The 16,545-nt window shown below is 38.6% G+C and overlaps 1 protein-coding gene across 2 annotated transcripts in view; it reads left to right on the top strand.

The window, feature by feature from the left end:
* The window catches only part of ddah1 (dimethylarginine dimethylaminohydrolase 1), a 78,428-nt gene that overhangs the window by 42,609 nt on the left and 19,274 nt on the right, over nt 1–16,545 (top strand). For both annotated transcript variants that reach the window (XM_079244563.1, XM_079244564.1), the window contains exons 3-4: nt 10,684–10,783; nt 13,692–13,765. In XM_079244563.1, the coding sequence (XP_079100689.1) occupies nt 10,684–10,783; nt 13,692–13,765 (174 nt within the window). The remainder of the gene's footprint in view (nt 1–10,683; nt 10,784–13,691; nt 13,766–16,545) is intronic.

Genomic DNA, 16,545 nt, shown 5'->3' with positions numbered 1-16,545 from the left:
TTTTCGCTGATACTGAGAACATCAATAACATGAACAAAAACCAACAGAGTCTGAGCGCATGGTGAGAGGGTTTTTAGAGGGAACAGCTCGTGCCTCACGTACTCCTCATATCCAGAGAGGTTCAAATTCTCTGACTGTACACTCCTATCCTCCCTCTTAACTGTTCTGGCTTTTCTGACCTCTTACCATGGGTTTTCTCTCTCTCTCTCTCTCTCTCTCTCAGGATAAGAGGACTCCCTGTGTTGGGGGAGAGGGGAAAGCCTACAACAAGAGCTTCATCTTTACGTGACTCACTGAAAGTCTCCGCCTCTTTTTTTCAGCCTCACTTGTAGTTCTATACTCCCAGAGCACCAAATATACTTCTCTTTGGCTGGAAAAGGCCATGGTAGGTCAGACTCTGGGCCACATAAATCCAGACAAACCTTTACAGAGTGTGTTTGGTTGGACATTCTGTTCTGTAGCGCACCTTGGGCCTCACAAGTGTTAAAACAACTTAGCTACGTGGGAGCTCTGGGTATTTTTACTTTAATTTTCCAGAGGCCTCAACCCATGGAACTAAAACAAACTCAACAGGGATTCCTACTCAATTCATCTCAATTGAATCATCTTTGGTACACATGAGACCAATGCCAAGATTTGATTCTGTCCTGTAGGTTCTGTAAACCGCAGCTCTCGGAAAGCCTGACAGACTTTGGGAAATGACTTCTCGTGACAGTTGTCAGTGATTCCAGTTTCCATTTAACTTTTGGTTGTCAACCATTTGCACTTCCACAAAACTTCTCTTGCAGATGTTACTGAAACCTATTTCCAACATGCATTAATTCATTGTTTCCAAATGTCATTCAAGACTATCAGACTGAAATGTTTAACTATAAAATGGGCTGTTTCACATGTTTTACCCATCTTCTTTTCTGCAGATTCCCCACACACAACAAAAATTCCACACAAGGACATTCTTAAAAGACAAATGAATAATTACCCTTTTCAGAACTGAAAAAGCATTGTTTGATTATTATTGATTTCAGAAGGGTGAATCATTCATACGAATACATGCAAAATCTCTGGGTTTAGCCTTTAAGTTGCATGAAAACTACAGTTCTATTCTGGCTCTGTCCAAACACAAACTTGAAAGTCACACTTAAGCACAGTTTAGGAATGATTGACTTAGTATGTTCACTCTGAACTCGCACATTTCTCTTGAGATGTGGGTGGTCTTATGTCCATTAGTCCTGGTAGGCCAAAGGCGATAGCGAGTTGGGTTTCACACTTGTGTTTCCCCCTGAGGGGAAAATAAGAAAGAAAGAACAGCATGCATCTTCTTTTCACTGGCCCTTCTCAGCATGGAGAACGTGGATATATCTACGCTTGCTGTAACTCTAAAACAGCCCTCTGGCATGATAAATGCTTGAAGGAAAAAATCTGTTTATCAGAGAAAAAGCTGCGTTAAACCTCCCGTGTTTGGAACATACAGCCCGTTTTCCAGTAGATGTCATTCAGCACAGGAAATCGCTGTACAACTAGTTTAAATATCTGACCTTAAGGGCACTCGTGCGTTTCCTCCTGAGCACAAACAAGCATTGCTGACGTCCGGTTAGCCTGCGTTGCAACAATGCTGGAAGAACTTGCCAGATTATTTCTCTCCCAAAGCAGCAATTCAGCATGAATTTTTGGCTGTGAATGTGATGTGTGATAAATCTTCCCATCTGTGGTTGGAGCAGTTTTGATGAGATATTATTTTATAAAACCTGCTTAGCCAAGCATGGGTGAAAGGTATTTCTCTATGAGCTGCTTGGGTTTATTGCTTTTAGCCCTTGTTTGGATAAAGAAGTCCAATCTTTGGGGGTCAAATTCAATAAACATGAAGTAGTCTGTGCCAAATGGGGATGTATTTACTAAAGCCTTCTTTGTTTTTTGTTTTTCTTCGTGGTGGAAGCTCATGTCCATTCCAAACCTGCTGCTTCCATCACTCTGCTGTCCATCAGTTCCTAGCCTGCAGCTCCTCTGTATTTGTGGAGCCATCACAGTGAGAGGTAGGCAGGAGACACAGTCTTTGCAGCCCTGCTGATTGAAGCAAGTACTTTATTTGCTCTGGGACAGACACTGGACTTGTCAAACATACTCAGATTTCTGTTTATTTTTGTTGTACTCAGCTCTGCTTCGGTGTCTACGTGAGCTTCCTTGCAACCAGCAAGACGTCACAGTACAAAATGTTCACTAAAAATATGTTCCTTTATGGATAAAGTGTTCAACATTTCCTTGTTGTATTTCCTTTCAGCAAGTACATATTTGACAGACTTCCAATGCATCATAGATATACTTCTCTGTCCAGAGGTATGCATGCTCCTGTTTTTAAGTAAAAGTCAATCCTTATGGTTGAAAAGGTTATTTAAGAGTAATTCTCAGAATGAGACGTTTTGTTGAAGTGAATAATCTTTTTCATTTCTAATAATTTCCCAAAACATCTCCAGTTCCAGTTCTTATGAGTGAAACTGCAAATTATAACAAATTTGTTGTTCATGCATTTGTTGCAGTATGGAATGCATGATATTCTGGTGCAGAAGATCTTTGATGTTATTGAAAGGATGAGCTGCTACTAAGTGTTTACCAGAATCGAAACATAGTTGTCTTTGAATGAGAACAATGAAACTAAAAGTTAAGTCCCTGAATTGCATAAATAATAGTGAAAATTCATAAAAACTTCTATGTAAAACATCATATTCCTAGAACAATTCAATAAAACCCATTAAAAACTAGACTTTAATGCACGCAAAGCATTTACATAAAAACTGTTCCGAAGTGTGTTTTTGGATGCAGTGCTCTGTGACGCCTACATAACGTCAGAGTTGTTTAAAGACACATTACCTACCTTTCGGACCCTAAAAATCTGCATCCTGGACTTATTTTAATGACAGTGACGTCTATCATGTGCATTTCTGGAGCCGCTGTTACTGAGCAGCGTCCCGAGGCTGAGAAACTGCGCCATACTACTTTTTACATCAGGGACGCAACATTATTTTGCAGCAGTTTTGCTTCATGTTATAATAAGACTGGCTGTTGTTGAACATGCAACGTTGTTGATTCAGCAAAAAAGTAAAAACTCAGGAAGATTAAAGAAGAGAGTTAAAAGAGTCATCGTAAGATTGTCTGTTGCTGACTAGAGAGAGCCAACAGGTCAAGTAGGATGCAAGATGGATGGTAAATTAGTCTTTGAAAGGGGGCGAAAATGGGAAAAGTTCTGTAGTGTGTCTTTAAAAGATATTCATTATGACCCCAACATATTCCACATAATTTTTTTTAAATAATTAATTTTTCATTTTTCTTTTTATAATTTTGAAAATTATAAACACTTTTTGTCTTGTGAATCTTGATAAAGAGATGAAAATATTGGCATTTCTTGACAGAATGTCCTTTGCATCAAGGACAAAATGAAGACACAAAGTAGTTTTCATTCAGGTATTTTTCTTATTTAATTATTTTAATGTAAAATAAATAATAAATGCTCACTGCAGCATATGAAGAAAACTAATTACAGAGAAGTGTTATTTTCAGGTTAATGGGTCTTTTGTCAGGCATTCGTTCCACATTTTATCTGTAATTATATAAAGAGTTTTGCTCAGAGGTTTCTCAGGTTTTTAGGGATGTAAATATTTTTAACGGACACCATGTTTTAACAAAGCTGATGCCAGCTTATTTAACAATCAGACATACAGTAATGTGCTGTGCACATGATGTGTATAATCCTAGCCATGCTGCTATATCCCAACAGTTAGATGGCTGAAAATACAGCCACGCTGGTCTACAGAGTGGCATGCTCCTCCTTGGAGCCCTGATATCCTGGGAGCCCCAAGTGAAAGTAATCTGACAGTGCCGTTGGTTTGGCCGCTACCCAGACAGACTGCCAGAAACTTGTGGTTACCGTGCTGCGAGGGTCTCCAGAGCTGTTACTGTTAACTGTGCAGGCCTTCAACTTGACCTACTTCTCAGCATTTATGTAATCTTTAAGTTGAGGGGGGTTTTGCAAAAGACAGAGTGTCATGGCTTGGTTAACCACAAGTATGTTCCAACATACAATAAAGATGGTTTGGATGATATAGAGACGGAGCATGCAGGGCTTCTTTTCTTCTGACTGCCACTAAATGAGTTGTTGTCATATCACACAATCATTACAGGCCATGAGTTAACTGAATGCAAAATTTGAACACCATGACAGCAAAGCTATCTCCTTTTTTCCATCTGTACCTCCCCCTAAACGACTTGTGTTTGACTACTTTGAAAGTCTTTAGTGATGACAGCTTCCACAAGAGAGGCTGATTTTTTTTTTATATCAGATCTTCACACTTTAATGATCATTTTCTATGTGCACCCTCCAAATATGCATGTGACTGCTTGTCTTTGGGTGTGCATGTGTGTGACCTACAGAGTGCAAGATGTGAAAGCATGATAGTCTGATCAGAAACATATTAAAGCTCCCTGAGCTATTTACTCAAACCTTCAGCTGCTGTTAAAATCTTCGCCAAATTTCCATCTACATCTGAGTCATTTAAACACGTTTAGCCCTCCTAGCAAGGAAAGAGCGTCATCTTTGTGTTTCTTTCATGGCGTCAGAGACTTGGTATTTGAAATACTTTGACGACTTTATCCACATAGTTGTTGAAAAGCTATCGAGATCTCTTCATCCTTTCTGAATTCCACCTGGTTGAACTTCCCTGAAATTCAGTTGTTATGCCTATTTTGTACTCCGCTGCTCTTTGAACTTGACATTAGGCCTCTGATATCTGTTGCCATCATCATCTGTGACTTAAATGCCTTTGAGTAGTGACGCACATTCACTTATGCTTCGATCTTGTGTTCAAGTGTCATTACAATCAGAGCCAGTTTATCCTTATTTTGACCCACTTTGGCTTGCCACTGAATGGTATCGCTGTGATATCGTTTGGAATTCCTCAAGATATAACAAAATAAATGAGAAGTTTTGTGGGTTAAATTTCTTTGTGGTTATCTGAGTGAGCAGATTCAATATCCGTGTGTCCTTATTTTGCTACTAGCAAGTTTATCTTGTTGAAGGACAATAATTAGTCACAAAACCACAGGCTGTCGTTGTTTCACACTTTTTTTTTTATGTACTTAATAAGTTGACAAACAAAGGCAGCTTATTGTGTCTCAGCGAGATTAACCTCCTTGATTATGAGGCTCAGAGGAATGTTGTATCCCCATTATACTGGACCGTGGGACTCTGTTGCCTGGTGCAGGGAGGCTAGGATGACCCTCAGGAATGCCATTGTTGTGTTCTCAATTCCCTTTCCAAATACACCATGCTCTATCAGACTGATGGTCCTTTTTAGCAGAATGCGATATCCACGGGTACCAGGGGCAAGAGAGGGGAGAATTGGTCCATAAAAAGCCCCAAAGAAAAGGCTGTTCTCTCTGCTCCGTCTCCCCTGTCCTGTGCTGGAACGGCAGGAATGTGGCTGGCAGACCGGCTGGCCCTCTGAGCCTTCAGCCTCTAATGAATTTTAAAAGGTCTTTTTCATTCAAAGCAGGGTGCTGGCTAACAGTGTGTCGCCTGGCCAAGCGCTCAGGGGAAAAAGAGGAGAGTGGAGAGAAGAAGTAGCACAGGATGGCTGGAGGGAGAGGGGAGGAAGAGGAGGACTGGCAAAGTGAGCTGGCACCTAAACAGGCTTGGGTATCTGATGTCCCTCAGAGTGAGAGATAATAGGCTACTCTGCATGAGAAGTCACTGTAGAAGTATTCTTGACCCTGCCACGGGGGTGGAAAGAGAATAGAGGGAATGTGAGACAAAAAAAAAAAGGAGTGAGGATGAGGAGTCGGGAAGTGGATTGGACATAGTCAAACAAGTCAATATGTTAATGAGGGAGTCCAAGAGATGCTGCTTCCAGCAAGTTTTGGATGGATTGCATCTTGATTTTTCTCACTTACATATATATCTTATGAAACAGACAACCGAACAGATTCCACAAATGATAAAAATCTAACTTTTATCCATAAAACCTGATGTAATATACAGGTTTCCCAGCTCCCACGTTTGCATAGACATTCTATTCTATTCTTTTCTATTCTAGTCATTTAGCAGACGCTTTTATCCAAAGCGCCTTATATATGAGTAAGAACAACACAAGCACGAAATCAAACAGTAGAGGACATTGTAGCAAGGTGCTAGTGGACTGCAGTTGGATGCAGGTCCTTCCATGAAGTGCTACAGGATTTCAGTAGATGCCAGTTTTATGTTGATTATAACTTGGTGTTTCTGCAGAAATTTAACCTTAATGCCACAGTATGTGGGCGCTGATGTATGTCACTCACTAACTATCATAATGTCAAGCCATAACTTCACTAAAATCCAAAAAGAAACTGAACAGGTTAATCCATTATAGTGGACAGTGTGTCTGTATGTCCTGTAGTGGAATACTTATTGTTTTTCCCACTGTGCAACTTCTATCATGGCTTTGTCAATGATGATTACAGCTTTTTAAACTCATTTTGTAATTATTTTTAAACTCATTTAGACTAATATTAAGTAAATAGATGAATACTAGTAAATATGACAAACAGAAAATGAGATGTTCGTTGTATGTTTTGGCTGCTTTAGTTAGAGAACACCTGCTGCTTCTTCTGACAGTAACTTGGCTTTGAGTTCGGTACTGTACATGCAGCAAACAGACAGAGTTATGAGTTTCAGTTACTTTTCGATATAGAGTTACAATGCACAAGATATGTGATCTTAGTGTTTACATGCCATTCCAATGGGACTTTCCAGGTCTAGTGGACAAAAATTGATTGAAGACAAGAAGAAAAGAAAGGAAAGTTGAATCGATAAAAACTAGATTTGTGACATTACTGTAGAAAATTTACACTTAAAAACTGATGGTAGATGTCAGAATAATGAAAGTTCTTGGTTATTAGTAAGCGATATTAAAAACAAACACGGTATGTCACAGGCAGGCGTATAAAATCTAAGTGACTCAATTACAATGTGTTGATGGCAACCTAAAAACAAACCATAAACAACATGAAGGATGTAGACAGATGGAGGTGTAATGGCATTAAGACGATTTTCTTTTGGCTTATGTTAGGTCTTTTTCTGCCAACAAAGAAGTGTTTAAATGCTAAAGCCTGTATAAACCTTTTAACTGAACAGGTGCATCCTTTTAGGAGCATTTGATGTCGTCTTTCTACTTAATAGCCACAACATAAACAACACTTGCTCCAGTAGGCCTGTGGGATCCAAGGATTTCTCTCTTCCTGGTAGTGTAGACAAATGTTCACCACAAAATACAAATGAAAGTTTTGCCAAAAACCACCACAGCAGTATGGCTGCAACTGAATAAATACAAATACTACGACCGTACTACATGTTAACTTAATTTAGGTTCTTTGCAAAGTGAGTACTACAATTACAACCAGATTTAACACAAACAACATACAACAAGAGAAACATGAGCAAGTTGCTCACATCAACTAACAGCTGAAATGAATGACAGCCTGCCTGAACATCATGTACCAGCTGGTGGAGGTAACTGTCTTGTCTTGGTTGGCAAACACCACAAAGGCACCGGTCCAGTCAGGCATGTTTGTAGGTGGGCCAAAGGAGCAGCAAAGACGGGATTAGGAAGGAGAGCAAGCATCAATCCTAAACAAGGACATGCACATATCAATTTACATAGTAAAAAAGACATCCAAAATAATCAGTCACAGAGATTTTACATGGTGGTTAAATTGTTAATATCTATCTATCTATCTATCTATCTATCTATCTATCTATCTATCTATCTATCTATCTATCTATCTATCTATCTATCTATCTATCTATCTATCTATCTATCTATCTATCTATCTATCTATCTATCTATCTATCTATCTATCTGTCTCTGTCTGTCTGTCTGTCCATTTCCACATACCAGATGTGACATGAAGACAAGGAGATATTACACTCACCATAGAAACCAGTGGGACCTGACTAGATAAAATACAATTACCAGTTATTTAGTTTTTAGTTATTTTTCGTTTTATGTTATTTAGCGTTTGTCCAGGTCATTTCACTGAGAGTGAGACATGCAAAACTCACATTTAACATAACTAAACATCCTCAGATCTCATTGCAGTGTGTTCCAAATGGAAAGAGCAAAGAAAGCGGCTGTTTTCCAAGTTCTGTATGCACTGAGGGAACACTTGCAGTAACAAAGGACTGAGGGTGAAAGTTAGAACTGCAGCTGCAGTGCCTGGGTGACATAAAGACTGATAAATATTTTGGCAGCAGACCAGGGTTTGATTTGTAAACGTAATACTAATAATCTATTTACATTTTAATAATGATAATCAGTTGACCAGAGAGTCCCTGCTTGTTTCTGATGGATTTTCTGACAGTACATGGATGATTCCCAGCAAGTAAGGCATCTCAAATTTGATGTATCGTTGAGACATTGTTATCAATCAACTCATGGGTTATGCACTTAAGTTCTCTGAAAAAGGAATATAAAAGCAAATCTGATACATCTTTGCCTTTTTAAAGCTTTTTGCCAAATGTTTGGTGTTACGCTCGAGATAAAACAAAAGAAAACAGAAACATGTTTAGACTTAAGGATGAGTTATAATATTACAGCTTTAACCTCATATTCTCATTTTTTGTTTGCTCAAAATGAATTTCTTGCAGTTGGCAATGCTGAAACTGTCCAAGGCAGTATAAAAAGTCTTCCACACAAACATATCAAACTGGAAAGAAGCAGTGCAGCAATCTCTATATGTGGACCATAACATTTCACATGGTGGTCTAGGGAGTCTAAACACACTCTGGGTCAGAGCACCTCCAATGATGTCAGAGGAAATGCCAGTGTGCTGAGGTAAAGGGCTGCCTCATACAGTCTGCCAGATTCCTAGGAAGATGACCACAGTGATGCTCAGAGGTGCAATGTGCCAGAGATCAGAAAAGGATGAGGTTGATGTGTGAAGCCAGGTGTGGAAAGATAAGCCTTCCCACAAAGATAAAACAAAGTCAGTTCTTATCTGGACCCGACAGGAGTAGACTCACCGATATGGAGAGATAACCATACGGTATTTATTTAATCAGTGTCTTAATAGACTCATTTGTGTCAAGTTTCAGATATGTAATGAATCCCTGATTTCACTTGAATCAGTTTTAACCAACATACGCTTCTCTGCATTGACACACTGTGACAACCAAACACGTGACTAAATCACACATGAAAAGCATGAATTTGCTCTCACCCATCTGGATTGCTCCTCATAACCTGACTCAGCCTACTTATTTCCAACATATCCTCAAACCTAACTAAATGAAAAGCAGAAGGTTGCTTGGCAATTCACAAAGAAAAAATGAGTAGGATTAGCTGTTACCTATACGTAATATGCTGCACGCTGTCGCCGTCAAAGCTTTTAAGAAACCACTAATGAATTTGTGAACCCAGTTTCTTGGAAGGACGCTGTGTTCCTCCCGGTTGACTGAAGCATAAGGATGAGCCTGCTGTGAAGATGAAACATGGAGGTGGAAAGTTTGTCTTATTTCTGGAAAGTGAATAGATTGGAAAGACGCCATTGTGGCCTCCGAGACTATTTAAACAACCTTTTTGAATAATACATGCAACTTCTGCTTATGAATGAAATAGTAAACCATGCTTGTACTTTTATACAAAGGTCTGTTTATTCAGGTGGGACCAAAGTACATCTGTGTGCTCGTGTGTGTCTAACTCAGGCCCCTGCTGTTATCTGGAAGCACATGGCGGTCTACCTGGATGACCTCATGGTTTGGCCTTTCGTGGATGAGGAGAAGCAGAAGCATTATGTTCGCCCAAAATCACAGTGAGCAGGCTGAGGTCATTGTGAGATAGGGCTTGTGGAAACACTGATGCTTTAGCTAACATGACTGGCTTTGGAAACTACTCTCGCAGGAACCCCAAAAACAGGACAGTAAAATCTCACTGGGCGGTCAGACAGGAGAGCAGACCAGCCAGAGTTCAGCCAAGAAAAGACCTGCTCTTCCTGCAGGTTGTGGGTTCAGCAGAGAGGACATATAGACAAAATGTGGATTTCCCGTCACTTTCCATCAGGGGAGGCTTTTCATAATATGCTAATAGTTTTCGAGTTGCAGCCGTCCTTGCAATCCTTTCCTATAAATATATGAAAGGCAGATGACCCCGCGGAAGAGAAAGGAAGAAGTATTTCCAGCGTTTGTGTCGGTCCTTCAGTTATCTATTTTCTCCAACCACTACCTTGTAAAAGTTTAAAGGGCTTCCTACAAAATGACATCATTTCATGGCTCATTGAAATGATGTCATTGCAACCTGCTGAAGAGAAAATGTTTTATTTAAATGGACTCAATATGAGGAACACCTGGCTTTCTTACATATGGTCCTGAAGATCCCGCAAATTGACAATCCTCTTCACACATACCTGATAAGAAGCAGACAAATTGGTCATATTCCTAAATATATAAATACATACATATATATATATATATATATATATATATATATATATATATATATATATATATATATATATATATATATATATATATATATATATATATATATATATATATACACATATATATAGAGGGAGCAAACAGTAGATACAGTCAATTTGATTTAAAATCCTTAAGTGTTTTAAATGTATTTATGTTTGTCTGTCTGCTTGTATTTTTTTTTCCAGACAGAGGCAATGAAAGAGGCTCTACAGAGTCTGAATCTGAACATGGTGGAAATGACTGATGAGAACGCAACGCTGGACGGAGGAGATGTTCTTTTTACAGGTAGGTTTCATTAAACCCTCAGTCGCTTTTCCTCTGAAGACTACAACCTAACTTCCAAATGATCCTCAATCAAAACAGCAACATGAAGCCATTCATATCATTACCATTACTGAGGGCGTTTTTGTAAGTTTTACATTATTTTCTTATAAATAAATATAAAAACTCTCCAGTGGAACCAGTTCAGTCCAGAATCCAACCACTAGTGGTTTTTTTTTGTTTTTTTTTTGCTGAGGTGGGTTTATGACAATATGATGTGTATTATTTACTGTACCTCTGGTGCCAATACCATAGCTGATTGAGCAGCTGTAGTTCAGGGGAAGAGCAGCTGTCTACCAACTGGAAAGTCTGTAGCAGTACAGACTTCCAGGTTTCCCCTGACTATGTGCCGACTGACTATGTGTGACGAAGTTTTCCTCTGTCAGGGCACTAAAGTTGCCTCCAGTTGCTTATCGGGGTATGAATTTTTGTATAACAGATGAAGCACTTACTACATAACAATAGAAGTGTTGTGAAGAGTGTGTGTGAAGTGGGCGCGTAGTGTAAAAGCTGGTATTTATAAAGTGCTGTATAAGTACTGTCTGTTTACATGGCAGATTGGTGTGTAGATGAACCAGGGTCTCTGCTGACAGAGTAAGTGGGAGTTGGGTTTGTATTTTGTTTTTCCCAGCTATATATAAGATTCAACAAACTCTTCAAAGCCTAAAACAAATTAATTTTGGCAGTAATAACTACTATAAGTGCACTAGAACATTTAATCCAAATCAATTCAGCTTTATTTTTAACGTGACGATTGATGACGATCCTCTACAGAAAACTTTTAAGGATGCAGTCCAAACCAGCCTAGTTTATCGTCCAATTACAATCCAGTCAAAACAAATCCATTATATGATAAACAGCACAGTTTATCTGCCTTATCAGGCTGAGTTGGCAAGCGTTATTAGGTACAGAATGCCAGCAGAGTGATAATGCCGACCTTTCAGCACAGGTAAACCCAAAACTGCTGTGGTTTGTAGAGTCTGCCATGAGGGTAATTGGGAGGACTGAAAACCTCAGCCTCCAATCCATTCAGGAACAGTATGTGTTTAGACAAGCACAGAGAATTTAGTAGAGCCATCATGCAAACTTTATCCAGACTACGAGTTATTACTCTGTAGTAGACACTATAGAGTCCCAAAATTTTAACTGCACCATTTTCATAGTTCATTAATTTCAATTAAAGTTTTAAATCATCTTAGTGACACTGGTCACAAGGATTCTGCAATATTTCCATTGTGCTTTGTTGGCAATGCATTAGAATCTTGATTTTTATTGTTTTTCATTTATTTATTTTTTTTTTTTCCTCAATTAGATTGTGCAATATATGGTGGCAATGCATGTGTTCTGCTTTGTGATGTAATGGTTCTCTTGTAGATTACAGTGGCTTATTGTTTGTGTTTTCTGTACTTAGAAAGGCAGCTAACTTAACAGAACTTGGATCCAATGAAGTTAAAGGTACTGCTTTGAAGCATATGTCATATGGCATCCCAGTATATCATATGATAGATCATAATCGCATTCCTAATAGTGTATATACAAGCCAATTTAAAAAATAAACGGAACTGAAAGGCAAAGGTAATTACTTAAATGTTTTGGGTTTTTTTTGGCCCAATTGAAATCTTCAGCCAGAGAGGAAAAACATAACATTTAATATTCAGCTAGAATAAAACCCCAAAGCTCTGTTGAGAGTTTCTGAAACACCCAATACCCATACATATGAATGTACTGAGGTGTTTTAAAATCATAATGATTTTTATTCTCTGTTCTTAGAATTAGTTATTCGTAAAGTTCTAATAAGCTACTAAGAGCAGACTGTACTTGAAGTGATTTGCTTTGTGTAATTTTATAGTAATTACTGTTCTTGTTTTATCTTAATTCATTTACACTTTGAATGTTTGAATTTTGGTGTTAAAAAAAACCAAAAAAAAAAAACTAAAGAGCTTGATGAGAGAGATGTTGTCGAATCAAAGATCCATGTGTGTACTTGGGCCTTCATACATTTGCTTCACATGCTGTAAGGACTTCTGTTCTTGTTCGAGTTGTATAAATAAGATATTGTTGTAAACGGGAAACAGCAGCGAGCAGAGAAGTTGCAGATCCTCTTCAGCTAATTGACAGTTTGAAAGCAGATGTTTGCGTGCCTGTAAATATGCATCTGTGTTTTTGGATTCTCTCCGCAAACATTCCTCTGTGTGACCTCAGTGACCTGGTGCCTCAACACACCTCGCAGAATTTCCCTTTCAAAAAAAATCTGTAGTAAAACTCTTGTGTGCTATCCTGCAAGTCATCAAGACTCACCGCAGCTGTCATATTTCTGTGGCAGCAGGTAATAAAACTGATGAAGGCAAAGAACCAAAAACATGGTGGTCTATATATCCGTTTCTGCGTACATTTGGTTACAGTCGTGGGGCGATTCAAAATGTGGGTCAGTGTCGTCTTCACTCCACGGGCTAGTAGGAAAAAGCATAGTACACTTAATTGAGTTTCTAGACACTGGCTCTCCTCTGTCATTCCCTTCAGCTAAAATGGGTTGCACATGGCAGGGCTTGAAACATTTCCTTCTGGCAGGGCCCTAGCTAATGGCTCATATTGTAAAGGCTCAGCAGCAACATAAGGAGTCTGTCCCTGCAGCTCAGTGTGCTGCTGCAGCCTCGCCAGGTATTCAGAGCTCTGTATGCGCCCTGCCATCTTGACCACAGTTGTTCTTGGTATACGTAAAGAACACACCGTGATGACAGCAATGATAACCTACTCTAGCTTCCCATATTCCATGTGTCGCTTGATTTCAGACTCCATGACCCCAGACTATACAGATTCAAGTTTCCAGATGTTATGCTTATTTCACAATGAAAATGGTACTTTTTCCCTCCAGGTCGAGAATTCTTTGTGGGCCTTTCTAAACGAACCAACCAGAGAGGAGCCGAGATCCTAGCTGATGCATTTAAGGTGAGTTTATGTTCTGTGAAAGGTAACATGAACAGATGAGCAAATAAAAAAAATAAATACTCCTGTGATAAAATAAAGCGCCTGTAACACTAAAACAAAAAGAGTGCATTTTAATCCTGGTTATTTGGTCAGAAAAATTCCATTTTAGTGTCAGAATGTTTGGAATATGTGGTTTCTGTGAAGGGAGGTCCTGTATTTCCTTCTGACATAGACAAGAGAGATCACAGAGCTGGCCAGCAACTGTGTTTGTTGCAAACAATGTGACACAGATACAGTAAATGACATTTCAGTGGGTAGCCTCATCACAAAGTCCTTTACAGCAAGGTGGTATTTGAATTTTAAGACACTTTATTATTGACTTATCATTATTGAGCTTCCACAATATCGCTTATTTGCAGTCTAGTGTCAATGCAACACCTCATACGGCTTATCCTAGTAGGAAACTTACTAAGCACTCGTCACCACCCTTTACAATGTAATACAATGTTTAAAATGCACATTACCTGTTCTTTTGCCCTGAAAACGCAGTCAGTGGCATCATTATTTTGTCAATGGATAAACAATTTCAATATTTGTATTTGTGACAAATTAAGAATTTTTCATGTTTTTAAAAAGATCTTTGAAAAATGTTATATATGGTTAAACCAAATTTCATTATTTATAAATCAAATGAATGTTGTATGCAAGTTTGGCAAATAATATTTGATTCATTATAGATAGAAATGCAACAATTTAAATTAAATTAAAACAATGCAAAGTAAAATGTACATGGATGACCCACTTCATGCAGTTGAGAGAAATAAAGCCTGCTCAGTTACAAACAAGGAAGTAGAGCATTATTTCCTTATTTTATTTCTGTAACATGAGTTTTAAAAATACGTTACGTCTTACTAAATAATATAACCCCTATCTAAACGTGAACATGCAGTGAACTTGTAGGTTTTTCCTGTTTACTACATGAGATTGGTTGAACTTTTTTTTTTAACAGAAACATACTTGGAGGAGATGCACAACCACAACTCTACTTTTCTTTAATTGTGACAAGCACCAGGTCCAGAAAATTTAAGCCTGTTACCATTTTAGATGGCGGTCATGAAAAATGGTCATCTGCAATCGGCGGCCCCTGTTGGCAACGGGCCGCCTCTGCCATTTGCAGTCCGCCACACTTGTGGTAATATTTCCGCCAATCATAAACTTGTTTAATTTATTTACGTAATGCCCTAAAAAGTTTAACAACTCTGGTGCCTAAAGGGGTACATATCTGCTTTAATTATCCTCAAAAACAAGCTCTATGTGAGCAATAAAAATACAAATGACAAAAGGAAGCGATACATCTAAATATATAAGTCTTAAAAGCTGCAGGCTGCATGAAGCAGTTGTGTCATTACTACAGTCATCCTACTTTAATCGTTATTTTTAAAATCTTCAATTAAGATTCTTTCTTTAATAATCTCATTCTATCCTTTGTCCTTCATAATCTACCAGTCAACAAACTTGTTGTGTGTTTCATAAACATTGTATCATTTACAGACGCTGGCTTGAACAAGCAGCATTTGGTTAAAACACAATGGAATGGGGGTTGAGGTCAGGGACAACAAGCCTCCAGTGGGAGTGGCACGTTTTATTTTAGTGCAGTGTTATGTGGCACATAGCACTGCACCTTTACAGGTGTGTGACATCAGCTCCATCCTGTGGCATCAAGACACCGCCACCAGCCCTGGAACAGCCCAGTGGTCCGCTCCATGATGGCACATGTCTGGTTGTTGCACACATCATAGTTTGGTTGTAGTTTTTGCTCCTGTGATTGTAGCCCAAATTGAAGAGCTCTTCTGAATGTCGACCATGTCATACATACACTCCACTTTATTTAGCTGTGTTAATGGATTTTGTGATAACATGTAAGGTTTGTTTCACAATAGGAGAACATAATGGTTGAGGTTCTTATTCAGTAACACACATCGCTGTTTCTGTTCTACGTCCATTTTCACATGCCTTTTTGTTGTGTGACCACATTCACTCCCAGGAATAAGAAATATCAAATGTGTCTCTTATATTTATTCATTTTTGCAAATAACTTTAAAATGCAACGCGTAATGCCAAAGTTTGTGATGGTATGGAGTTTTTTGTGTAGTCTTAGCCGTGGTTTCCTGTTTTCCTTGTATTTTCTGTAAAGCCATGTTTCCTATTTGTTAGTTCACCTGGGTTTGTTTAGCAGCTAAACAAACCCAGCTCAGCTAAGCTAACTTAGCTTATCTATTACACCTGTGTCTTGTTGTGTTCTCTTTGTATTTATACCACTGGATTTCAATTGTCACTTGCCGGTTCATTGTGTGTAGCTCTTCCCCACCTCCCCATCCCACATTTGGGTCCCCGTCTCTGCAAACTTTGACAAAGATTGAATTTTGCACAAATGTGCCACTTTTACATCATTTGTGCCAAATTTGTGTGGAAGTAGACATTCTTGCAACAAGTTTTGCTTTTAATAATCACAAAAGTTGATTATAAGTGGCAGTTTTTGTATGTATGGCAGCTTTATAAATGTAGCTCCAGGTCTCAGCTGGCTGAACCAGCTATTGACCCAAACCTCTGCCACCTCTGTTCGCAGTAATTAAACAAGCAGATGATACAGAGATTAAAACAGGAAATTTGTGGGACAAACTCTCGTATTACTTAGTTGATTGGCAGTTCCCACTAGCATCATAAATAAATAAATCAGTCATACCTGTACCTTGACTACTGAAGTAATGAATTATTTTCTCTTACTGTAATGTGTCATACTA

Source organism: Telmatherina bonti (genome assembly GCF_933228915.1).
Source record: "Telmatherina bonti genome assembly, chromosome: 8".
Lineage (NCBI taxonomy): Eukaryota > Metazoa > Chordata > Actinopteri > Atheriniformes > Telmatherinidae > Telmatherina > Telmatherina bonti.
This window is presented reverse-complemented; position numbering and strand designations above follow the sequence as displayed.